The 26,974-nt window shown below is 42.0% G+C and overlaps 1 protein-coding gene across 1 annotated transcript in view; it reads left to right on the forward strand.

Annotated features, from left to right (window-relative positions):
- fchsd2 (FCH and double SH3 domains 2) overlaps positions 1-26,974 on the forward strand; it is a 95,056-nt gene that overhangs the window by 17,544 nt on the left and 50,538 nt on the right. The window contains exons 3-6 of the mRNA XM_085370786.1: positions 3,312-3,357; positions 18,279-18,358; positions 18,802-18,946; positions 19,088-19,221. Of these exons, the coding sequence (XP_085226912.1) occupies positions 3,312-3,357; positions 18,279-18,358; positions 18,802-18,946; positions 19,088-19,221 (405 nt within the window). The remainder of the gene's footprint in view (positions 1-3,311; positions 3,358-18,278; positions 18,359-18,801; positions 18,947-19,087; positions 19,222-26,974) is intronic.

Below are 26,974 nucleotides of genomic sequence, written 5' to 3' on the forward strand. Positions count from 1 at the left end.
TGCTCATTTCTCAAAGCCATGTTAAATTAACATTGAGCTACAGCAGTGCTGCTCCGAAGGTATCTTGAGTGGGTGTAAGCACCAGCTTGTAATGCCTATAATGGAGTCAGTATACGTCTTCTTCCAGATACAGATTATTTCTGGTAGTAGTTTATATTCTGTCATGTTTTCATGCCCCCCTCATCCCACCCCACCCCACCCCCCAACTTTAACTGAGGCTCATATTTCTGCCAATCTGCTATTTGTTGTTTCACGCAAAGAATAATCTGTGTAAAAGTCCTTGTCCAATAAAGCCTGAACAAGTTACCCAAGTGTGATCAAGTGTGATCAAGTGTGCTTCTGCGTGGGCCACAGAGCTCTGGATATCTACATGTGAATGAACTAAAGGTTAATGCTAATGATTAGGTTATTCTTGACACCTAAACACAATACCCTCATTTGCATGTGAGAATAACGCTCATCCACACTAGTGTTTTTTTCCAAAGAGTCTCCATCCACATTACCAACCCAGAGCAGGAGGAAAATGCCTGCTGTCTTTTCTCTTAGGTGGCATACATCAACATTAAAGTTATTTATTTCTGCTAATACAAGTCTTTAATAGCAAAATAAAATTCATGTGATCATCATTTCAGTCATAACTTTTAGAATAGCTAAAAATGTCCATGGCTTTTTTCTGGTCTGACCTGAACTTCTTTTGAAAAAAATGTTGATTCCTGCTTAGCCTCCATGCCTCTCTTCAGCTCTCTCAGGGGTGGGTGGCATTGGCAGCAACTGACCAATCATAATCATTAATAAGTGTACAGGAAGCAGAGTGCCTGATCATACTATGATGTTGCAACAATATGGTAAGGTTAAATAGGCTTTGCAGTTGTATCTCTGTGGCTTAGTTGTTTAAAGCGCCTGTCTAGTAAACAGGAGATCCTTAGTTCAAATCCCAGCAGTGCTTTTTGGTTTAATAATATTTTCCTGCTAGACCTTTTTGCTATTAGTGCCAACTAGAGCTGGGCGATATAAGATTTTTTCATATCACGATATGTTTTTTTCATTTCAGGCGATAACGATATCTATCACGATATAAGCCAAATAACTATATTTGTACGATTTAAATGTGCCGTTGCTCACAAGTAAAATGTGAAATAATCAGCAGCTTGTTTTTATTTAAATATTTATTTCCCATAATAAGTTCAACAGGGTAGATGTACTTAAGGAACATGAGACTTTTTCAGATAAATAAAGGCAAATATTGCAAACTACACAAAAGGCAGCCGCTAAAGCGTTTAAGTTTCAAAATAGAACAAACGAAACAGACTAAATTGTCAATTCCACTTAGAAACAAAATATTAATTCTAAAAATAAATCTTAGTTTGTTTTACAGAAGAACAGACAAAACTAACTTTTGTCAATATCAAATAAACTGAGAACTAAAAGGAAATTCTCAATCTCTCCTTGTTGTATAGCTTAGCTTTTCAAACAGTGTTAACAGTTACTTTAGTCTGACAAAAGCCGAATGACGAATTAGCGCTTCCAGTCAGAGACTGAGGCTACGTCCACACGTACACGGGTATTTTTGAAAACGGAGATTTTCCGTTTTCGTTTTAAAAAATAATCCCGTCCACACATAAAGGCAGAAATGAAGGAAAACGCTGCTATGAACATGCCAAAGCAGCAGGTGGCGCTAGATTCCTAACCGTGCAGAAATGTTGGCCAATCAGAAGTCTAGAAGCCTCGGTGGGAAAAAGTAAACAAAGCTGGGGCATAGAAGCAGAACCGAGTCGTATGTGTGGACGGACAGTAACTGTGTGTATATGTAAGCATTTAAACACTGCAGAGAGTAGAATTAACAGTAACAGTATTGTAGAAATTCATTTCACTGAAACAATAAGTGGCGCACAGTGTGACGCATGCACCAGTTTATTGTATTTCCAGACTTGCTTTCGGCACAATTTACAGTGCACGCTACTCTGTTTTTTGTCAGACTTGAAATAGCCGAAATACCTTCACACTACGGAACTTCTATGGCTCTTCCATTCGACAATCTCTCCGGCATTGGAACCATCATCTGTTTTCTCTTCGGTAACCTTCGGTCACGCTCGGTTGATTTTTCTAGTCGGCACACTCATTTCCTCCATTACGGTGGCTGGCTGCTTCCCAAACAAATACACATGTGCGGCTTGGCACTTGTGCTGTATGTAACAAGTCACGTGACGTGACGCTGCGGCTGTGATTGGTTCGGCTCAGCGCTACTTAATTTGGATTGGCTGACCTTTTTTTTTTTTTTTTTTTTTAAGAGGACAAGAGCGGCGAGGTCTATCGCGATAGTTTAATTTCTCTATCGAGTAAAAGTTATATCGCGATACATATCGTTATCGTTCTATCGCCCAGCTCTAGTGCCAACTAATATAAGACGGGCATTGTACAGCTACAAGCATTTCACCCCCATGTCATACTGTGTATGGTTGTGTGTGTGTGACAAATAAAATTTGAATTTGATTTGATTTGAAGACACATTTTTCCAATATGGAGCTATTGTACTGTAATAACTGTTTTTTAACAGCTCCAGTAACCATCCACAGAAAGCCCCTTGCAAGTTTCTAAGAAATAAATCACAGTGAAAAATGTGATAAGATTTGTAAAAAGCTTTAAAAGTGGTATTGAGTTAGTTAGCTGGGCTCGCATCTGATGAACTATGCATTTAACTCGAGAATACATGTTACACACGCATAGTGAGATATATATAAAAATATTTAGATCCAATCAACTGTACATGATGCTTTGTCCATTCACATTCATGGCCAAAATATGTATCTGTTTGTGTAATCACATATGTAATGTTATGTTTTTAATTCTGCATAACATTGGGCTGTGATAAGAGCTTTCACTGTCTCTTCAACTCCAGGATGTTGTTGACTCACATCAACGGGGCGAGGGGAAAGGTTGCTTTGTGTGGGTCATAAATTCAGAAGGTATTTTTAGAAAGAGTCGTTGAGAAATAAAGAGAGAGTGTTAATTCCATCCTTGCATAATGTTGTGGTCACCAAGCTCTCCCCTGGCATACTCGGTGGGATTGCAGCATTTGTGCTTTCTCATCATAATGAACACACAGTACACAAACTGTCACTGAAAATAAACATCAGGTCTGTTTTTTCTGCCTCCTGTGTAACAAAGCAATAGGCCTTGATGCTTTTGATGATGATTTATTTGCTATCTGTATTCCTACATGTTATCTGTTGTGATATATACATTATGAATCTATCTGTTGTTTCATTTATCCTCTGTACATTTCAGTAAGTTTCTTTTTTTTGTTGTTGCAGGAGCTATAGTCTGAAGAAAGGACAACTGGAGCGGGACTATGCACAGGTAGGTCTGGCTGGACTGTCGCTAAATATAGGAACCCATACATTAAAACAAAAACTATATACTGTTTAAATATCTTCAGCTTCTCCATCTTCTCAATCACCTCTGGACCAAATTCATTGTTCACAGCGCTTTTCGTCATCCTTTACACAATAATTAATATAAAATGCTATGATATTCAAAAAGGATGTACTTACTTCTCAGTCACAGAGGGTTAGAGACTGGTTGGCAACCCCCTCCCAAACTCCAGTTACTTTGGAAAAATGTGTATTACTTGACCAATTGTTGATTGGTTTTTGGTTTTTTGGTTTGCTAGCTGTCGTTGGGTAAACTTGATCACAAAGGGGGTGCTACACCAAAAAACAGCTTGTGATTGCTTTGATTGCTAGGAGATTCTCAAAATCACCTTTAGAAAATGGAAAGTGTCCACTTGAAACTTGAAAGAAGTCCGACAAAGCAGAATCCCAGAGCGTTTCCCTGCTACAGCTCACAACTGGTGCAGCTTGGTAGCAACCAGAGTAAAAGCAGGGAGGTTGCACCACTTTAAAACATAGAAGTGTATGTATCCCAGAATAAGGTACATACAAGTTTACGGTCTTACAGTAGTTTGTTATTTACATATTTCCATACAAAATTTTGGTTTGTACAGAAACCCAAAATCATTCTATCATTCTAAGTTTAAAGCAAACCACTGATTCAGCCAAAACTGATGGGCTGGGGAAGGCTGTTCCAAAGTGTAGGTGCTACAGAAGCCTCTAGATTTAAAATAGGATCAGGGAGCAGTCTCTAGAGACCAGCCAGGCTGACTGGTGGAATAAGGTGTCAGCATTGTTGCTGTATATGCAGGAGACTTGCAATGTAGGGCTTTATATGTAACTAATAATTTAAAAATGAATTCGAAGTTTCACTGGATGGAAATAAGGGCGAGATGTTTGTTAGATAAAAGAAACAAGACTGTAAGCCCAAAGATGGAGAAAAATAACACCAAGTCTCTGATCATATGATGTGATGTTGCTAATGTGAGGGCTAAAGTAAAGAACAGTCTCCATAGAGAAGCAGAACTGGAACACAAGAGCCTCAGTTTTACTAGGACAGAGGAATTTTGAAGACATCCAATCACTAATAGCACTGAAACATTGACTGAGGTAGCAGAGCCTTTTGTTGGATTACCAGAAAAATACAGGTAAGCAATGCTCTCAAGATGATTCAGGATTAATATAGTATGCAATGAAAACATAATTGGTCCAAGGATTGAGCTTTGAGGGATCCCGCAGAACAGAGGAGCTGATGAAGACTTAGTATGGATTCTGAAGTGTCTCTCAGATAAGCGTGACGAAATCCTTTTCAATAATCTGTCAACTAGAAAGGCACGATGTGTGGAGTTAAAGGCTGCAGATCAGTTGAGCAGAACTAAAATAATCCCATTTATCTGAGCACATAAGAACGTCATTAGTAATAATAACGCAGTTCCAGGGCTGTGAGTCAAATATTGCACCTCAACCAGCTGACGGAGTGGATGAGTGACAGCTCTGTCAAGAATTATTGTTACTTCAATCTTTTATCTTGCTCTCACTTCAGTTGCACCTTGATTTTCTAATTTTGACCTCTTTGGTAGTAGAAGTACTGTGCTGTCTGTGTTGAGGCCTTGCATGTGTAATTTAATTTTCATCCAGGGCTTTATCTCTAATAAATTGAGATAATAAAATGTAATTTAATATATTATATATTGTAGTTTAATTAATACTCTAATAAGCATTGACTAACCTTAAGTAAATGACAGTCATCTATGCCACTGTTTGCAGAGGGTCTGTGCTAGTGAAAACTATAGATTTATACTTATTAGATTTCCCAGTAAAAAAAACCCCAAAAGAATATAAAAAGAAGTGAAAGGACGTACATAGTGCATTGGCAGCCTGCTTAACTTAAGAGCTTTCCAAAGTGAGCCTTTCAGATTTCTTTTTGATTCATTCTTCAGATGATTAAAAGCTCACACATGTGCTGCAGGCCACATTTGGTTTCACTTCCCTTGTTCCTGTGTAGTTATTGGCAAGTGTGTCGCTGTTTATTTCCCCTGTTTCTTTTGTATATTCTTTCTCTTCTGTTTCCTGTTTGATAAAAAGCTACAGTTCTTATAAGACGGAAAAAGGTTGCTACACGTAATTAAGCATGGCATCCACTCAGTAACATACTGAGTGGAGCTCCACTTGCAGCTTGCAGTGAATTCACCGAAATCAGAATCAGAATCAGAATCAGAATACTTTATTGATCCCTGGGGGAAATTATTTTTTGTTACAGTGCTCCATTTTAAACCAACATTAAGACAAGACAGACAATACGCTAACTAAGAATAGTACAATATATACATATATATACATACATACATACATAAGTCACTTATAAATAAATATTTGGAAAAGAAACATGTGTAGCTGTAGCAGCAAACAGTGTGTTAAGTGGATGCGTTGTACAGGGAGATGGCCACAGGCAGGAATGATTTCCTGTGTCGTTCAGTGGTGCTTTTCGGTAATCTCAGTCTCTCACTGAACGAGCTCCTGTGACTGACCAACATGTCATGGAGTGGGTGGGAGGTGTTATCCAACATTGTCTTTATCTTGGACAGCATCCGCCTCTCCGACACCACCTTGAGGGAGTCCAGCTCCATCCCCACAACATTGCTGGCCTTACGGATCAGTTTATTAAGTCTGTTGTTTGCATGATTCTCACATGGGTGCAGTCACCCGTCACAAAGTGCTTTGTACTATAAAACTGGCAGTTTAAAGACCCCCTGAAGTCCAATCTGATGGTGATTTGCTGTCTCACTTGCACCTCTGTTCATGAAAATGGCTTCAATTGCCTTCTTTAATAGGTTGGCTTTCAATATGAGAACTCCTTTATCCAAACTGAGACATGCGCGGTCTTTTAGATTATACACAAATGTCTTTTCAAAGCTCTTTTTCTTACTGAAGCCAGTTTGACTAAAGTACTCATTCAGTAACACTTGATGAATAGTTTGATTATAACAGACAATTTTATAAGAAACCTGGCACATTTTGAAGTCCTATTTAAAGGTACTATTAGGTGCGGCATTGAGACTGATTCTCATTGTGAAGGAATAGACATTTTAAGCAAAAGCACCATTCAGATTCACTGGGAATCATTCTTTGATGATCCCACCCTCCCACAACCACTCTCACATAACAGTGGTTAGGTGCAGGAGAGTTTGCATTGGTCCTCATTTTCATTTCTTGTGTTCCACACAGGACTTTTGTTCGACTGTAGTAGTTTTTGGCTCAGCATTTTTCTCCTGTTTACGTCACAACACATTTTATCAACATCTGGTAGTCAGCGAGGCTTTCTTCTTCTATTTTTGTACCTTAATTGTGGCCTGCAAACAGCTGATAGGTGCATTACCTCAACTTCTGACAGTAGTAATAATACTGAAACACTCCAGAGCTGCTTTTTTCACACCACTGTCATTTTAAACATGGCTGAGCTGTTTACATACCATGAAATTATTTTCATCCACGAGACATCCACTTTGTAGTCTACTGTTGATTTGTTGGGACACATGAAAAAACCAAAATACAATTCCCAGTAGAAGGCTGAGTCAGCATACTTGTGATACTGAGCGTTAGTTAAGTTGTGTCTAAGAAGAAGCCAAGCAGCGCTTCCAGCCAAGACTGTGAGACTGTCTGATTTCCATTGTATTTGATGTTGCTCTGCATAAGCTCCCATGACATTTACACACGCATCCATACAGTCACTGAGAAATGTTCCCAGCTAAAAAAAAAAAAAAATCCTCCCGGAGCTCATTAAAAACCATTCTAGTACATAACCCGGCTTGCTCTTAAGCACATATTAACATACAGATACGCCTCCTCGCAGCTGTCCATACAACCAACCCTTGTTTTGCAGCACCAGTATCCTCACCATGCATATACATGGACTGAGGATGGCAGGAGAGAGAAGGAAAAGAGGAAAGTGCTTGTTTGTGTGTGTTAGAGGATGAGTGTCTTTATTTGCATGCGGTTTGAATGATTAAGTGAGCGTTTCCTGTGGTCAACCCCTCCTCCTCCTACTTTCAGACGCTCATTACATCCCTCCCTCTATCTAGCTTTCCCTGTCTCTCACTATTCTCCCTCAGCGCTGTCTTTTTCACCTTAGAAATAGAGGTTGCCTAGCAACAGCCCCCTGACTTAGTAGGACAATAGATTCCCTCCTAATTGTAGGTGTGTGTTTGTGGAGGAATGTCGGAGTGTAGTGTTTCTTTTTTCTTTTTCTTTTTTTATATAAATGTATGATGAATGGCAAATAGATGTTGTTTCAAGATCAAATAAGCAAACAGGACGCCCCCCCACCCCACACACCCACCCCCTTTTTTCCTCTCACAATAGGATTTTACTAGCATGTAAGGTTTGGCTCTCGTCTGTCTCTCTGCCAGACACTCAGGTAGCTGACCCCTGGTGGTGAGTCAGGAAAATAAAGCCAATCAGCCTTCAGTGAGGCAGAGGAATAACGGACATGACCCCTTAACAGAACAGCTAAAGAAAAAAGTTGAGAGCTGGGAGATGTAGGAGGACAACAGAGCGAGAATGAAAGTGAAAATTTAACCTTTGTCCTTTCAATGTGTCAAACCAGACATCCACCCGCCCTCTGCGCAGGAGTCAGCCACAATTACCAGCTGTCCATCAAAAGCTCCATGTTTTCTGAGTGTGCGGGTTAGCATGTAAGGGTTAGCTGTTTGTCCCTTATTCTCCCTCCCACGATCAGCATTACTGGAATAGTTTTAGGCTGGGGTCATACTTCACTGTACTGCCCAAAAAAGCATGCCTTCTGTGCTGCTCTGTATCTGCTGTGCTTTACTGTTACTTGTGCTAAATCAGCATTAATGTTATTGGTTATTATTGATTTATGTTGTGTTCTCTGACAAAAATTAAATTAAATTAAAAAGCATACATGAGTTCTTAGGTTCAATTCAGTTTTATTACAGTTTTATACAGCGTCAAATCACAACAACAGTCGCCTCAAGGCACTTTATATTGTAAAATCAAAACCCTACAATAACACAGAGAAAACCCCTAATAATCAGATGACCTCCTATGAGCAAGCACTTTGGCGACAGTGGGAAAGAAAAACTCCCTTTTAACAGGAAGAAACCTGCAGCAGAACCAGATTCAGTGTAAACATCAGATCTGAATATTGTAAATAAACTGAAACTAGTGCTTTTGCATTTTATTTTTTTTACTTTTTTCTTTTTCCTTCTTCACTGTTTCACCTCTATATAGTGCTCTCACACTGTCTTCAAACTGTATGTAACATGATCTCATGCACACATCCATTATACTGTAGCTGTCTTGTTAATCATGCATTTATCTCTAATGTGTCTGATATTAGATATTGTTATACTATTTCATTTGCATTGATTTCAAGGTTAATAGAAGTCTAAGGAAAAAGGAGAGACTGCGATAAAGAAAGTGACAGCTTCTCTTTTATCTCCCTGTTCTCTCACATTCTTACACTGTCCTGTATGGTGCTTCTATTCAATTTAGCCTCCACTCACTGTTCCCTTACTTTACTGTAGCTAGCCCTGCACACACATAAACAAGAAACAGAGAGCTTTGGGGGCAGATGAGTGAAGACTGGATGAGACGAGAGAGGAAATCAAGTATATTGTTCTTGGAAGTAGTTAAGAAAGTGAGGGCGGGCTGAAAAGGCAGAGATGCAAAGACAGGCAGAAATCAGATAGAGACAGAGGGAGAGAAGGCAGCTAGAGAATGGGCAAACGTGAGAGAGACGCAGACAGGAGAAAACAAGTGAGTGGAACAAAGGGAGTAAACACCGGGCAGAAGTATCAAGGTGATTGTGTTTAGCAGGACTGCAGCCAACAGACGAGTAATAAACTAAACAAAGAAATTGTGAAGGGATGAGTGAAGCATAGAAACTGCTAGTCACTTATACAGTGGGGCAAAAAAGTATTTAGTCAGCCACCGATTGTGCAAGTTCCCCCACCTAAAATGATGACAGAGGTCAGTAATTTGCACCAGAGGTACACTTCAACTGTGAGAGACAGAATGTGAAAAAAAATCCATGAATCCACATGGTAGGATTTGTAAAGAATTTATTTGTAAATCAGGGTGGAAAATAACTATTTGGTCAATAACAAAAATACAACTCAGTACTTTGTAACATAACCTTTGTTGGCAATAACAGAGGTCAAACGTTTACTATAGGTCTTTACCAGGTTTGCACACACAGTAGCTGGTATTTTGGCCCATTCCTCCATGCAGATCTTCTCGAGAGCAGTGATGTTTTGGGGCTGTTGCCGAGCAACACAGACTTTCAACTCCCGCCACAGATTTTCTATGGGGTTGAGGTCTGGAGACTGGCTAGGCCACTCCAGGACTTTCAAATGCTTCTTACGGAGCCACTCCTTTGTTGCCCGGGCGGTGTGTTTTGGATCGTTGTCATGTTGGAAGACCCAGCCTCGTTTCATCTTCAAAGTTCTCACTGATGGAAGGAGGTTTTGGCTCAAAATCTCACAATACATGGCCCCATTCATTCTGTCCTTAACACGGATCAGTCGTCCTGTCCCCTTGGCAGAAAAACAGCCCCATAGCATGATGTTTCCACCCCCATGCTTCACAGTAGGTATGGTGTTCTTGGGATGCAACTCAGTATTCTTCTTCCTCCAAACACGACGAGTTGAGTTTATACCAAAAAGTTCTACTTTGGTTTCATCTGACCACATGACATTCTCCCAATCCTCTGCTGTATCATCCATGTGCTCTCTGGCAAACTTCAGACGGGCCTGGACATGCACTGGCTTCAGCAGCGGAACACGTCTGGCACTGCGGGATTTGATTCCCTGCCGTTGTAGTGTGTTACTGATGGTGACCTTTGTTACGTTTCGGTGTGTCAGTGTTTTGTTTTTGCGTGACTGTCATGTGTTTCCTGTTTTACTTTGAAGGTCTGTTGTTATCTTAGTGTGTTCAGTTTACATTTTCCCTGTCTCGTCAGTTCTAATTTGCCCCAGCTGTGTTTCCCTCCTGTGGTCCATTCCCTAATTGCTCCTTCTATGTATTTAAGCCTTGTGTTTCAGTATGTCATGGTCGCGATCTTCCCCCCCGTTGTAAATAGTTTGACGTCTTGTGTTTGGGGATGTAAATAAATGTGGTATCTTGCTTTAAATCTCGTTTTGGGGATTATTTTGGTGGAAGCTCGTATTAGTTTTTTCTCGTGTGTTTTCTTTATTTTTATTTTTCTGCGTTGCACCCCGGTTGCCTAGGCCGGGGTGTAACATATGGGGGCTCGTCCAATCGCTGGAGGGTCCGAGGGCCGATCCGGCCTTCATCCGCCTTCGCTGGAGGGTCCGAGGGACCGCTCCGGCCTTCGTCGTCTGCTGGAGGGTCCGTGGGACCGCCCCAGCCTTTGTCGTCGCTGGAGGGTCCGTGGGACCGCTCCAGCCTTCATCCGCTTTCGCTGGAGGGTCGGTGGGACCGCTCCAGCCTTCCTCCGCCTTCGCTGGAGGGTCCGTGGGACCGCTCCAGCCTTCGTCGTCTGCTGGAGGGTCGGTGGGACCACTCCAGCCTTCATCAGCCTTCGTCCGTCTTCGCTGGAGGGTCCGTTGGAGGGACCGCTTCAGCCTTCGTTCGCCTTCGCTGGAGGGTCCGAGGCACCGCTCCAGCCTTCGTCTGCCTTTGCTGGAGGGTCCGGGGCACCGCTTCAGTCTTCGTTTGTCTTCGCTGGAGGGTCCGAGGCACCGCTCCAGCCTTCGTCTGCCTTCGCTGGAGGGTCCGGGGGACCGCTCCAGCCTTCGTCGTCTGCTGGAGGGTCCGTGGGACCGCTCCAGCCTCCACCAGCCTTCATCCGGTTTTGATCAAACATTTCACTTGGGGTTACATGTTTGATTTTTGGGTAGGGGGAAATGTTACGTTTCGGTGTGTCAGTGTTTTGTTTTTGCGTGACTGTCATGTGTTTCCTGTTTTACTTTGAAGGTCTGTTGTTATCTTAGTGTGTTCAGTTTACATTTTCCCTGTCTCGTCAGTTCTAATTTGCCCCAGCTGTGTTTCCCTCCTGTGGTCCATTCCCTAATTGCTCCTTCTATGTATTTAAGCCTTGTGTTTCAGTATGTCATGGTCGCGATCTTCCCCCCCGTTGTAAATAGTTTGACGTCTTGTGTTTGGGGATGTAAATAAATGTGGTATCTTGCTTTAAATCTCGTTTTGGGGATTATTTTGGTGGAAGCTCGTATTAGTTTTTTCTCGTGTGTTTTCTTTATTTTTATTTTTCTGCGTTGCACCCCGGTTGCCTAGGCCGGGGTGTAACACCTTTGTTACTTTGGTCCCAGCTCTCTGCAGGTCATTCACCAGGTCCCCCCGTGTGGTTCTGGGATCTTTGCTCACCGTTCTCATGATCATTTTGACCCCACGGGATGAGATCTTGCGTGGAGCCCCAGATCGAGGGAGATTATCAGTGGTCTTGTATGTCTTCCATTTTCTGATGATTGCTCCCACAGTTGATTTTTTCACACCAAGCTGCTTGCCTATTGTAGATTCACTCTTCCCAGTCTGGTGCAGGTCTACAATACTTTTCCTGGTGTCCTTCGAAAGCTCTTTGGTCTTGGCCATGGCGGAGTTTGGAGTCTGACTGTTTGAGGCTGTGGACAGGTGTCTTTTATACAGATGATGGGTTCAAACAGGTGCCATTCATACAGAGATTTTCCTTGTTTGAGGTGACCAAATACTTATTTTCCACCCTAATTTACGAATAAATTCTTTACAAATCCTACCATGTGGATTCATGGATTTTTTTTTCACATTCTGTCTCTCACAGTTGAAGTGTACCTCTGGTGCAAATTACTGACCTCTGTCATCATTTTAAGTGGGGGAACTTGCACAATCGGTGGCTGACTAAATACTTTTTTGCCCCACTGTAGATTATAACTTTAACATATGCTCTTACTGGGTGACATCACTTCCTCTTTCCGCAGTCACTCAAGTGTAATCATGAGTTATTTCTGAGAGTTTAAAGCCCTCCGGACAAATTTTGGGTGCGACCGTTAATACTTTAGATAAAGTACAGTCATCATTCCTACCAGTGAGTAACAGTTGTGTCATCACACTTTGTCCTGTAATCAGTACCTCTTTCACACAGCCACTCTGGGCATTGTTGGGAGGGAGAGTGCGGTGGTTCGTGGGGGATTCACGCTATTATGAGTCAGCTAAATATGTCAGAGTATGGGGTGCATGCTACCTACTAGCATTATTATTAGACAAACATTATAAAAAGCTAGTTTTTGATGCTTGTTTTTGCAGCATATGGAATCATTTTATCATGCTCATTTTACTCTGACTCAGAGCTCATATTCATCTGATTTCCAGACACTCTGCCAAATAAAACTTTAACAATCAGTCATTCACCACAAGAGCTATTGAGTGATAAAGATAATGGGATTGAGGAAGAAAAAAAGACCAGTTATCACCATGATATCATTTTTCTCTAGAGATGAGAGAGAGATGTAGCAGGATGTGCATTGTTTAATAAAATGATTACTAGCCCAAACATATTGAAATATGCTAATTCTTATGTGTTTACATTCAAAACCTCATGTTTTAAGTAGAGATGGCACGATACCACTTTTTTATGTCCGATACCGATACCGATATCATAAATTTGGATATCTGCCGATACCGATATGAATCCGATATAGTGTTTTTTAATCAACAAAACTGTTTTTTAAATATCTTGCTGCATTTTGTATAAGTTCATACTCAAGTTTAAAACAACAACTACACTAAAGCTATTCTGTTATACCTGTATGCAAAAAAAAATATTTCATAGTTCAGCAATACTGATCAATCTAATAAACTTAAACCTACACCATCCTCCCTATTCTGGTATTTTAAAGAGTACTTAGCATAAATATTAAGCAACCTAACTAATAGGGTTCCAACTCCCAGCAACAACAAAAATAAATAAATAAAAAATAGGGAACCACCCCTCACGCTCCACCTCATGATGCTTAATCGACGTAATCAACCTTAATTTGATGCAGTGTGAAAAAAAATGCACGGAAATCAATTCTTTTTCAAGAAATATTAAATAGATTCAACATCTTTCTTCAACAGAATTGCAGACTGCACAGATGGTACCTTCCCAAAGGAAAAAGTACTATAGCTTACTAGGGTATATATAGACTTAATAGTTACTATATACAATAATGGACTTCTATTCATTTTGCATCAAATTAAAACTTTGGGTGTCAGATAATTATTTATTAAAAGCTAGACATTTTAAATGAGAATAAGAAAGAAAAGTATGTCTTTGTGCCCCCTTTTCCCTGTTAATGCCCTATCGGCCCCCCTGGCTAAACTTTGCTAGATCCGCCCCTGCACAGTTACCAGCCGTCAGCTACGTAGAAAAAGATCCTCGAGTAGAAAGTAATATTAAATACATTCTAACAACAGCTGATCAAGCTTAAACGTGCTGCTGTTGTTCAGCCGCTGGTTTCCTCTTTCTGGTGCAAAGTGGGCCAAAAGCAAACTAGAGACACGGACTCGCGACAGAAAAGCCGATCAGCTGATCGTTAAGCAGTTTCATGATTGAAGTAGCAGCAAGAAGAGGCAGTCGCTCCATATATCGTTTGTTAAGCTTAACGCAGGAATGCTTTACAAACATTCAGAGATGGACTTACACACTTGCTTTACTTCTCTCGGGATAACTTTGTCGGAGATGAAATGCCGGGTTGCTAGCGAAGCTCCAAATGCTATCCAGACCACCGACAGGTCCCGCATGCCACAGCCGCTCTATCACGTGATGCATACTGCTCCGACGTGCTAACGTTCTGAGGTGAGTTACGGCGTGTTGCAAGTTTTGTGAGGTGCTTTCGTGATATTTAATGGATCGGATTACATTTTTTATTTTTCTCCGATATCCGATCCAGTAATTTAGGTCAGTATCGGACCGATACCGATACGTAATATCGGATCGGTCCATCTCTAGTTTTAAGCTGTGATTTACAAACTCATGCGGAGTTTAAACTCAGCAATACTGGTACAGTATTTACTTGGTATCAGATCGATACTAAGTAAATAAAGCACTAGTCTGCAGCTCTAAAAACAGGAGTGTTCTCAAAACACACTTATCAAAAATAATTGATCAGTCCTGCAAGGCTATTGGTGTATTGCCTTACTTCTTGTCAAAGTAACACAGGGACTGTCAAAATTTCAAACAGTTGCAAATAATCTGTCCCTAACAATACAGCCTGTGTGGTAGTTCTGTGTAGCCCACGGCAGGTGATGCGTCAGCTGCATTCTGGGTACTGGAAGAGCTGTGTTTGATTTAGGTGCTGGATGAGTAGAGCTTTCATGATACGTATCGCAGGGCGACCTCTCGCTAGCTGTGGCTGTTATTTGCTCTTTTCTCACACTGGCACAAATCGCTGCACCTGAACATCACACGAGCTGGCTGGTTAAATACAGTTTAATGTCCAGTTGGGTGAGTCCTTCACCTTTTCACATGCCCTACATGAGGTAATGACTTTAAAAGTGGTGTGCAAACTCACATGTTTATAATAACAAGTGTAATTACTGGATGTTTAGCGAAGCCTACTAGCTCATATGCCTAAAATACGCAGAACTTAGCCTTTCTCCTTCTTCCTTCAATTTTCCTTTGTTTGTCAACGATTTGTTACTCTCTCTCTAACACACACACACACACACACACACACACACACACACACACACACACACACACACACACAGGATATCCTCCAGTCTGGGTACCCTGTTTTGCCACTCTGATCACAAAAACAGGATATATGTGTGTGTGTGTGTGTGTGTGTGTGTGTGTGTGTGTGTGTGTGTGTGTGTGTGAATGTGACATACACACACATAAAGACACACTAAAGGGAGCATTTCTACTTCACCAAGACCACATAGGGAGGGCAGAGGAGTTGCTATGGCAACATGCTGTTCAGGTGGTTGTCAGGTGATGACAGCAGAGAAAGGAGGATGGAGGGATGAGATGTCCTGTAGAAAATGAATAGAAGGAAGCTGGAGAGAGTGAGAGAGAGAGAATGAGAAAAAAATGGAAAGGAACAAAGCATACTGCATGAAAATAGAGAGGAAGGGGGGAAGAGAGGCTGTAGCAAGAGCAGTTGGAATAAAAAGATGAGCCAGGAGTAACTGAAGAGCATCCTCCTAATAGGCCAAGAGCACCTTAGGTAAGCTTTCACATATCAGTCAGTCAGTGTCCTTCTCACCATTCAGTCATTGCTCTTACTCTGATAACAGCTCTGTAGGCTGATCTAAGAGGGTCCAAGTTGTGTGCTGGCATAAAAAAAAGGTTTGGAGCAAGGACATGCAGGTGGTCAATGTCTAATAGTGAAATGGCTACTCCTGCAACTTTATGTTTTGGCTTGCTTTCAAAGGCACTCTCACCTTTAAATAAATGGTAAGTTCAGATTTGTTTAAGTGTGAATTTGCCCACAGGTTCATATTGAATGTAAGAATGTCCTGTTCTTACCCAAGTGATGGGTTGTCTTCATTCTGAAGACAGCTGGAGGTCAAAATGTAGTTTAATAGCTTTATTGACGGTTCTATGGCATAACATCCTCTATCTCCTAGCTGTTACAGTGCAGTGCAAAGAATTTCTTCGCTAGAAACAAACCACAGATCAAGTCAGAAATCCGGAGCTCTTTATGTTGTTATGGATGCACATATGGAAAAGAAATACAAACAATTAAAAAAAAAATTTAGAATCCCATCTGGTAGTACAATGTTTCTCTCTGTTACTTTTCCATATGGGTGGCCTCAGTGTGGAGTGGATTAAGAGCTGCAGTAGCAGAGAGATGTGATACTGTAACAAGAGATGTGGAGTTGTAACAAGAATGAAAAAGGAAGAGAGGTTCAAACGCAGCCTGTCTTCACTGTGCTGGACAGATGGATAATCCTCATGTGAAGTGGGCGTGAATGTTAGTTTGTTGGTATTGGAAAGTTCTGCAGATGAGTGTCTAATCAGACTGTTTGAGCAGTTTAGCGTTCAGAGAGATTTCTTTGAGGCCTCAGGCAGCAATCGGTGACCACTGGTTGCTATGTGAAAATGAATATTACCTGACCAGCTGTGAAGGGTTCTGGTAATCGTCGGTGTGAAATCAATTGCTAAAGCCTTAACCACGAAGGCCTAGACTGGTAAGTGACTTCCTGGTAACCAGTTGGGGAGTGGCTTCTGGAGGTTGCCGTCACTAGTGTGAAATCTGTTGTAAAAGGGTATATGGTGCTGAACCGAAAACCTAATTGCAATTAGTAGTTAGCAGATTCCCAAGGTTGCCCATAGTTTGCATGAAGGTGTTGACTTATCTGCAAATACTTGTAAACTACTTGCCACAGTGAAACTGTTAAAAGTCCAACACAAACCAGAAATGGAGAATGTTGGCTTCAAAGTAAAAGTGCCATCCAGATCCACTGCAGCCTGTTGGTAAGAGTGAGAAAAAGAGAGCGAGGATGACTGTTCTTGATCTTTATGTGTTCATGACACAAGGTTGCTGATGCCAGTAATCTTGCCCATTTGTTTATTTTGCTTTTGCTGTTTCTTTATCTTTCCTTTATTTGTGCAAAATAAAGGCACAAATAGATAATAAAACTAAACCTGGACTCTCTTTATTAATCTACTCACTGCATGTCATGTACTACAAAACATGCTTAGTTCACTCCAGTTGAGACATTTAGGAGATAATGCTGTTTTTTTTTCTTTTTTCTTCATAAAAGAGTTATTCTCCCTTTCTTTATGAGGTTTTTAGACAGTGGATGCCAGGGGTCACTAGGCCACAGTCTCCCCCAGGACACAAGCTTGTGTGTCAGCTGGAGGGAAACAAATATCTGGTCCAGGAAACTAGAGAAAGAACTGTTCTTTGATGGCCTCAGTCACCATCTGTGAAAGGTAAAAAAAAAGCAAGATGAGAAAGAGAGATACAGGGTAATTCTGTTGAGTATGTTATAATGAGAGAGACAAAAGTAAAAGAGAGCTCAATAGCATGGTATTAGAAAAAAAGAGCACAGAAGGGATGTGTATATGTGTAAATGCAATTGGGTGTAAGGGGATTGTGGGGGGGCAATAGTTAGATTTAAAAATAGGCCTTTTGAGAATCATAATGTAAGTGATGAAGGGTGAAGCATGGAGAGAGGGAAGTGTTGGTGATTTAGGATAACAAGGAGGAGATTTGTAAAGAGGAATGATATCAGATTTACATGCAGATCTGGAAGCTTGATAAAAAAGATAAAGGGAAGAAGGTGGCTTTGAGGATTGGAGTATTTACCTTGAAACTCAAACTGTCTTGACTGTATTTTAGTAGGGATTCTTTTATTAAGGCTACCCATCCCTACGAATGTAAACACAGGGACACGAGGACAGAGCGTTTGTGAGTCACTGTTACTGACACAGTGACCCAGTCTGGAAGATGTAGGTTACCCTTTCTTGTAGCCCTCAGGTTTCTCGGGAACTGACTCGGATTTACTGATACAAAGCCGGTCTATTGTTTTGTGCACTGATACCCAAACTAAACTGTAAAACATCCACTGTACAGAAATAAAAATCCAACCGCCCATCTTCACCATACGTTCCTTTTTCTTGCATAATGATAACAGTGAATGCATTTTCTGTCAAGTTGCAGATTTGAATGTATTTTATTCGCTATGAATTCCAAACATTAGACACTGTTTCTCTCATCTGAATGACTGGGTGCAAGTGAGCTGACTCAGTGCAGTTCACAAACTTGTAATTCATTTTATTCTAACAGTCTGCATGTTTCCTATAACATCAAAAGCATCTTCTCCGGGGATTTGGCAGGGATTCATTAATCAGACAATAGGAGCTAGATGGTCCTTAATTGTTCCCAGCTCCCCATTTTTGTGCTCTTGTGCTTTCAGGCTCTGCAGAAGTTAGCGAGTCAGTACCTAAAGAGAGACTGGCCTGGAATCAACCCTGATGACCAGAGAACAGACTATAGGTAGGTTTGTGTGTGTGCATATGACACAGAAAAATGCACATATTACATAAAATTAGGAGCTGGAAGCTACTTTGTCTTCTTGCATCATCTACAAATTTATTTCAGCTGCAGTGTTCACATGAAGGCTGAAATTATACTGTGCTGGAGTTGTTCAATATTCTAGAAAAAAATCGTCATGGTCTACAGCACAGTTATGAGTCATTATTTACTGTAACAGAGGCACTGAAATAGAAGACTTGAAGTTGGATCTAAGTTATTCTGACAAACAGAAATAATGCATTGCGACACAAATTTTCTCCCCTTGTGGTTCCCTGCTCACAAAGTTTTTTTAAAACCCACATTTTAAAAAACATGTCCAATATCCAAGCAAATGGATATTGGATTAATTAAATAATCCAGCTGCAGAAACTTTCCAGCACTCAGTGCTTTTTCTCTCCTACTAGGAATGTGTATGCAGTGTGGAGGTCCTATTTAGAAGGTACAGTCCAGGTGAGCCAGTCCAGGCTCAATGTATGCGACAATTACAAGAGTCAAGTATCAGAGCCCGCTAAGACTGTTAGACTGTACAAGGAGCAGCAGCTTAAAAAGGTGAGTTGGTCATTTTTTTCCTGAAGCAGTATTTGTGCTCTGTTGCTGCTGCATCTTTCCAATGTGCTTGCTCAGAGTTAACTTCATGTTGTTCTGCTTGTTCTTCAAACATATGCCTGTTGTCTTTTTCCCTTTTCACAGACAATAGATCAGCTGAGCGGCATTCAAGCAGAGCTGCAGGAGTCAGTGAAGGAGTTGGCCAAAGCTAAGAAAAAATACTACGACTGCGAGCAGGTTGCCCACGCTATACGAGAGAAGGCCGACATCGAGGCGAAGTAAGTCTGCCGCAACACTGTGCACGTGTGTGTGTGTAGGGCTTTTCAGGTAGTTGCCAAGTCAGTTTCAGTGAGGGGATCTGGTGTCCCTGTTATGCTGTGGAGGGCACATATTTGCCTGGCACGAGTTGGGTCCACTTGCAAATCAATACAAAGCTGTTCTAATTTTTTTATTGTCTTTGATTTTGAGCGGTGCAGTTACCAGATTTAGATGAAATCGGTTGCAAAGAGGATGCGGCACCAAAAACCTCTTTGGGATTGCTTTGATTGCTTGAGGGTTGTGTTTTGTTTGCATTGAAGACACTGATTTCTCAATTCATCTCATTGATGTGACCAACAGATTTCAACCAACTATTACTTTGATGGTTACCATTCAGTTCAATTCAATTGTATTTATCTAGCACCAAATCACAGCAACAGTTGCCTCAAGGTGCTTTATATTTTAAGGTAAAGACAATTATACAAAGAAAACATTCATACACTATATTGCCAAAAGTATTCACTCCTCTGCCTTCATATGCATATGAATTTGAGTGACATCCCATTCTTAACCCATAGGGTTTAACATGATGTCAGTCAGCCCACCCTTTGCATCTATAACAGCTTCAGTTCTTCTGGGATGGCTTTCCACAAGGATTAAGAGTGGGTTTATGGGAACCTTTGACCAATCTTCCAGAAGCACATTTATGAGGTCAGAAACTGATGTTGGATGAGACGGGCCGGCCCGCAGTCTCCACTCATAATTCATCCTAAAGTTGTTCTGGCGGGTTGAGATGAGGACTCTGTGCAGGCCATTCAAGTTCTTCCACACCAGACTCACTCATCCATGTCTTTATGGACCTTGCTTTGTGCACTGGTGCGCAGTCATGTTGGAACAGGAAGGGTTCATCACTTCATGGCTCAGTTGCTGTCATTTCCAGTCGCTTCCACTTTGTTATAATACCACTAACAGTTTACTGTGGAATATGTAGTAGTGAGGAAATTTCAGTGCTAGGCTTACTGCACAGGTTGTGTCCTATCACGGTACCACTCTGGAATTCACTGAGCTCCTGAGAGCGACTCATTCGTTCACAAATATTAGTAGACGCAGTCTGCATGCCTAGAGGCTTGATATTATACACCTGTGGCAATGGAAGTAACTGGAATACCTGAATCCATTGATTTGGGTGAGCGAGGGAATACTTTTAGCAATATAGCGTAGATTGCGCCACACTTTTTAGCTTTAGTTCATTTCTGTGGAACCTACAGGTGACTGCAGCAAACTGATAGCAACGAAAGACATTGCAAGTGTAACCCACATAAAATGGGGGTACCACTTTAAGGACTGATATGAGGAGAGATGGACAGCCTGCCCAACCAATCGAAATGCACAGGTCCCAGTATGTTTTGACCAATGGGAGAGCAGTCTGCCGCTGTATGTCCCACCTACGTGCTCTGTGTTTGCTGCTATGTGTGGAGGTAGTCGCGTGCTGGCAGGAGAAAAGAGAGACTGAAGCTTTTGAGCTGGAAAAAAAGTATTAGATATAAGTTGCAACCAACTGTGTTGCACATAAGTTCACTGGTTATCAGCTACCTTTCATGTTAAAAGTAGCCACAGTGAGTAAGCAGGCAAATGCTGCATTTTTCTGGTGACTTTAAAAAGTACCGCGTGGAGCTAAACTGTTAGCCTTTGTTAGCTCTGGTTGCTATCAACTGCCTGGAAGTTCATCTCAATCTGCTTCCATAAGTAAGGTAACACTTGAAGCACAACTTATGTTTATTTTTCCTTCATGTCGTATTACGGTTATTAAAGAGAAAACATGTCCTGTTACGTTATTTAGAGCCCTGCATTTTCCGACCGAGAGACACTATGCCATTGTCTTCGGCCGTGATGCGCTGAGATCGGTGAGCACATGTTGTATGTCTCAGTTAGTTCATGTCTGTTTCACATTTTATCGTTGAGAAACTGAATTAATCTCAATTGTTTGATTAATAATTGCCGCATATGCGACATATATGCATATGCACTGACTTTACTTGGTTTAATGCATAGTTTATGTAAGAGAGATGTTTTATTTTTGCAAAATTGAGTATTTTTATTGCAAATTTATGTTGAATGTGATTTAAACAAAATCCTAAGTTGTGAATTATAGCTAGAACAGCATAATTAATATTTGAATTGCTCTTCTGACCCTGTCTGTTGACAGGTCAGGTTTTTTTTTGTATGCTGAATTGTTCCTGAGGTGGATTCCTCCAGTGAAATAGATGGCGAGCCTTCCCACCTGGACTTAGAGAGACTGAGATTCGCTTCTTTTCCACTTGATGATCTGCTGCACCTTGCGGTGTGGTAGGACTGTATCACTCACACTTTCACGCACAGCTGGTTATACATAAGACCACTGACTGACATTCTCTCATCCCTATTTTCTTTCACACCCTGGGAATTTTTTGGACTTTACCCCTTGGACATTTTTTATTTGGGACTTTAAATAATGAGCTGTTGTGTAGAGCATTCTCCACATGTGAAAAGAGTGTGAGATTTTCATTTGAATGTACATTGGATTTGTGTAATCTGTTTCTATAAGAGTTAAGGAGTCAGGTTACTAGGGTGCACCCAAGCATTGAAACCCGAACATTGAAAACCAAAAATAACACTTGGCCAAGTCATTGCTTTAGTAGTTTGTGTTTTACTTTTCTTTTAATTTTTGTAAGTTTCCTTTCTACCATTGTAAAGTGTCTTTAACCTGTGCTTGTCAACCTTATGGTTTATGTCACTAAAGTTGGCTGGTTCTTTTGAGTTACATTCTTGTCTCTGTGTCTCATTTGAACACACCCCTGTGCTCCTATAGTCGAGCCTATTGGCCCATTGATATATTCTTTTCAACAATTCCCCTTACTGTGTTACAGTGAGAGCTTTGGCGAGCCAGCCAGGAGCATGGTTGTGTGTGTTTAAGTGCTAGACAATTTGTGTGTGGTGTTTAAAAGTGCTTAATCTGAGCTACAACTTCTAGAGAGAAAATGGATGTTGTACTAAGTGAATCCGTCAGAATTCCCAATTCTGTAGTTGTTAGTGGGCTCACAGGATCAGAGACTGATGAGGAAGTGTCCACTTTCCTCCAAAAATATGGTTCCATCAACCGTTACTTTCGTCTAGACGATCCTGAGTCAGATTACCATAAGCACATGATCATCGAGTTTACACATGAGACTGCCATGCACACATTGGAGCCACTGTTACCTCTGCGGCTTCCAAGTACAACCCAAGCAGGCATCGTGTATGAGTTAAAGGCCTTAGGAAGTGTTTACTCCCTTGATGCCAGAAACAAAGCCACTAAAATGTACATGGAACAGCTCCGTGAAATTGCCAAACTGAGTGGAAATTCATTAGAGGAGATGTTAAAGGAAGAACTTAAAAATCTGGTTTCATCAGCAGGAAGTGCTATTTCCCAGTCATCTCAAACTGGTCCAGGATCCTCAACTGTACAGAGCCCACTTCCACAGAAAGACTTAACCAGCAAGGGAGACGTTTCATTTTCTGAGGACCCTCAATCAGGTGTACCTCTAGACTCCACAGTTTTGACATCACCAAATAACGCAAGTAAATCTCTTACCTCTCCCAATTTCAGTGAAAACCTGACTGATTTCAGCCCCTCACAGACTCTTCCAGCTTCTTCTGGGGCCGCTTCTAGCCCCATAATTGATGTTAATCCAACTGCTGTTCAGCGAGTAGTTGTTGAGCATGTAGTGCGCAGCAATGAGAGCTCACCCCAGTTCGCATCATCTGGTAGACTCAGGGCTTATTCGGGCAAGAGCCCACGTCCTAGCCATGAGGCAGATTATGATACGTGGCGAGCTAGTGTTGAAATCCTTATTAGAGATCCTTCTGTGTCTGATCTGCACTGCACACATCGTATACTTGACAGTCTGCTTCCTCCTGCTTCCGAGATGATTAAACATCTGAGTCCACAGTCTAGACCCTCTGCTTATCTTGAGTTGCTTGACTCTGCCTACGGAACAGTCGAAGATGGTGATGAGCTGCATGCTAGGTTCATGAGCACATTTCAAAATGATGGAGAGAGAGCTTCTGTTTTCCTGCAGAGGCTGCACACTGCATTAAGTAGAGCCATGAGACGTGGTGGTGTGTCCGCTCATGATTTTAACCAACAGCTCTTAAAGCAGTTCATTCGAGGTTGTTGGGAGAATGCACTAATAATCGATCTTCAGCTAGAACAAAAAAAAGAAAACCCACCTTCCTTTGCAGAGCTGCTGCTTCTTCTTAGGACAGAAGAAGATAAACAGGCTGCAAAACTGAGCCGCATGAGGCAGCATTTTAGTCATGCTAAGTCTGCCCAAAACTCTAGAAAGCAGCACGCCACGTCACACGTGCAACTCACACACACCACCAATAATCTGGTGGACAAATCTGATCTTGAGACGCTAAAGCAACAAGTTGCTGACCTCAGCATTCAGCTTAACAGTCTTGTATCTGAGAATCATAAGACGAAACAACCTAAGCAGCAAAAAGCGAGGTCCGTCACACCTGACACCCACGGTGTGAAACCAAAAGTGGCCAGTCAGCATCCCTCCACATTTAAAGCTAACAGTAGACCACGTCCATGGTACTGTTTCCAGTGTGGGGAGGATGGCCATGTCGTCTCAGTTTGTGATAAAGCGCCAAACCCTTCCCTTGTAGCAGCTAAGAAAAGACAGCTGAAAGAAAAACAGGCTGCTTGGGAAGCCTCTAATGCTTCTCGAAGTGAGGCACATTTAAACTGAAGCCTACTCCCATAGAGGGACATATGGGAGTGGAGTCTTGCAATGTCAGTCCCAAAATCCTGAAACCTGCCATTAAAAACGTTAAAGTGGAAGGATCAAAATTTCCACATGGCCTTGTAGGAACTAAGACCACAGCTCAAGTAACTATTGCAGGAAGAGACACAAACTGTCTTTTGGACACGGGTTCACAAGTCACAACTGTACCCCAGTCTTTTTATGAAGAACATCTTGCAGATCTGACCATTCATCCCTTAAATGAGTTGCTTGAAGTGGAGGGTGCCAATGGCCAGTCTGTCCCTTACTTAGGATATGTTGAGCTTACCATCACCTTTCCTAAAGAGTTTGTAGGCTCTGATATTGATGTTCACACTCTGGCCTTGGTTATCCCCCATCTCCGCTCTACAGCCCATGAGCAGGTACTCATAGGCACAAACACCCTTGATGCCCTCTATGCTAATTACCAGAAGCTTTCACCCTTTCAGCCTTTGTTTAATGGGTATCAAGCAGTTCTCCAAATACTTGAGATGCGACAAAGAAACTTTAACTCTGGTAGCCTTGGTTGTGCAAAACTGACAGGTAAGATGCCTGCAGTCGTTCCTGCAGGACAGACTGTTGTCCTGGAGGCCTCTGTCAATGTAAATCCCGTGAACATGCAAAGAGATGTTGTCCTTGAACATCCTTCAGCCTCTTCACTACCAAATGGCTTGCTAGTTTCAGCAATTGCAGTCACTTTACCACGCAAACGTCAGTGTCTTCTCCCTGTCGTAGTGAGAAATGAAACCAACCATGACATTGTCATACCCCCCAAAACACCTTTGGCAGATGTTAATGCTATCTTGCAAGTGCTACACAAAGAGCAAACTGTCAGAGAACCAGACTGCTCTAAATTTCAAGCTAAGTCTTCCTCAGAACTGAGCTTTGATTTTGGAGATTCGCCCTTACCCACTGAATGGAAGGAACGAGTTACAAACATGTTAAACGACATGCCAAATGTCTTCTCTCAGAACGAATTGGACTTTGGACACACTGACAAAGTCAAACACCATATCAAACTCAGTGATGAGACACCCTTTAAACAAAGAGCACGTCCCATACACCCCAATGATGTGGATGCTGTGAGACAACATCTACAGGAACTCCTTGATTCTGGTGTTATACGAGAATCTGAGTCCCCGTTTGCTTCCCCCATTGTTGTCGTTCGTAAAAAGAATGGCTCTGTTCGTCTGTGTGTAGACTACAGAAAGCTGAACCTGCAGACCATCAAAGACGCTTATGCCCTTCCAAAATTGGAAGATGCATTCAGTGCTCTTGCAGGTTCTAAGTGGTTTTCGGTCCTAGACCTCAAGTCTGGATACTACCAGGTCGAGATGGAGGAAGCGGACAAGAATAAGACCGCATTTGTTTGCCCACTTGGATTTTGGGAATTTAATAGGATGCCCCAGGGGATCACAAATGCGCCTTCGACGTTCCAGAGATTGATGGAGAAGTGTGTAGGAGATATGAATCTCAAAGAGGTTCTGGTGTTCATTGATGACCTGATTGTCTTCTCATCATCCCTGGAGGAACATGAACAGCGTTTGAAACATGTCCTGCAACGACTGATGTCATATGGCTTGAAACTGGCACCAGAAAAGTGCAAATTCTTTCAGACCTCGGTAAAATACCTTGGTCACATTGTTTCCGCAAGAGGAGTAGAGACTGACCCTGACAAAGTTGAGGCCTTAAAGACCTGGCCTATCCCCACAAATCTTAAGGAACTTCAGTCCTTTTTAGGATTTGCTGGATATTATCGAAGGTTTATTCAGGGCTACTCTGTCATTGTCAGACCACTTAACGAACTAACCTCGGGCTACCCACCAATTAGGAAGCGGAACAACAAGCCAAGGACACACGCAAATTCAGAGTATCGCAACCCAAAGGAACCTTTTGGTCAGCGTTGGACACCTCAATGTCAGGAGGCCTTTGACCAAATAATAGCAAAGCTAACCTCCGCTCCAATCTTGGGATTTGCAGACCCCCAGCTTCCATATGTTTTACATACGGACGCCAGTACCATTGGCCTTGGTGCTGCCTTATATCAGGTACAAGATGGACAGTCCAGGGTCATAGCTTTTGCAAGTCGTGGTCTTTCAAAGAGTGAGAGGAAGTACCCAGCCCATAAGCTGGAGTTTTTGGCCCTTAAGTGGGCAGTCACGGAAAAATTCTCTGACTACCTATATGGTACAGACTTTGTAGTAGTGACTGACAGCAACCCTCTTACATACATTTTGACCTCTGCAAAGCTTGATGCAACAGGGTATAGGTGGCTGTCCAGTCTTTCCACCTATTCATTTAGTCTTCAGTACAGAGCGGGAAAACAAAATCTGGATGCTGATGCGCTCTCGCGCCGTCCTCACAGTCCACCAGAGGATGATTATGCATCTAAGAAGGAGAGTGAGAGAATCCGGCAGTTCACACTGTACCATCTGAGCAACCCTGAGAGTCCAGAGACTGTTCCCTTGGATGTAATTCAGGCTATTTGTGAGCGCCATATGGTCACCTCAGCCGTAGCTAATGTTGGATCCACCACTTCTGGGTTGACCTTAGTTGAATCCCTCACTCACCAGTCCACAGCTATTCCTGACTGCTTCCAACAGGAGCAAGTGGATGGGCTTCCCATTGCCCACTCAATTTCTGAGGAGGAGTTGAGGCAAAAGCAGACATTGGACCCTGCTATCAATGCAGTGATTGTACTCTTGGAGACTGGCGAAACTCCACCTCCCAGCCTTAGGTTAGAGCTACCAGAACTTCCCCTGTTACTCAGAGAGTTAAATCGGCTTGAAATACAGAACGGGGTGCTCTACCGTAAGCGGCAAGATGGTCCCAACACCTCATATCAGCTTGTGCTCCCTGAGGAGCTAAGAGCCACAGCACTTACAAGCCTTCATCATGATATGGGCCATCTTGGAGTCGAACGAACAGTAGACTTGGCAAGGGCCAGATTTTATTGGCCGAAAAT

This window comes from Diplotaxodon limnothrissa, linkage group LG14, assembly GCF_057381915.1.
Source record: "Diplotaxodon limnothrissa isolate DT_005_m linkage group LG14, D_limnothrissa_male_GT1.1, whole genome shotgun sequence".
In the NCBI taxonomy this organism is placed as follows: Eukaryota; Metazoa; Chordata; class Actinopteri; order Cichliformes; family Cichlidae; genus Diplotaxodon; species Diplotaxodon limnothrissa.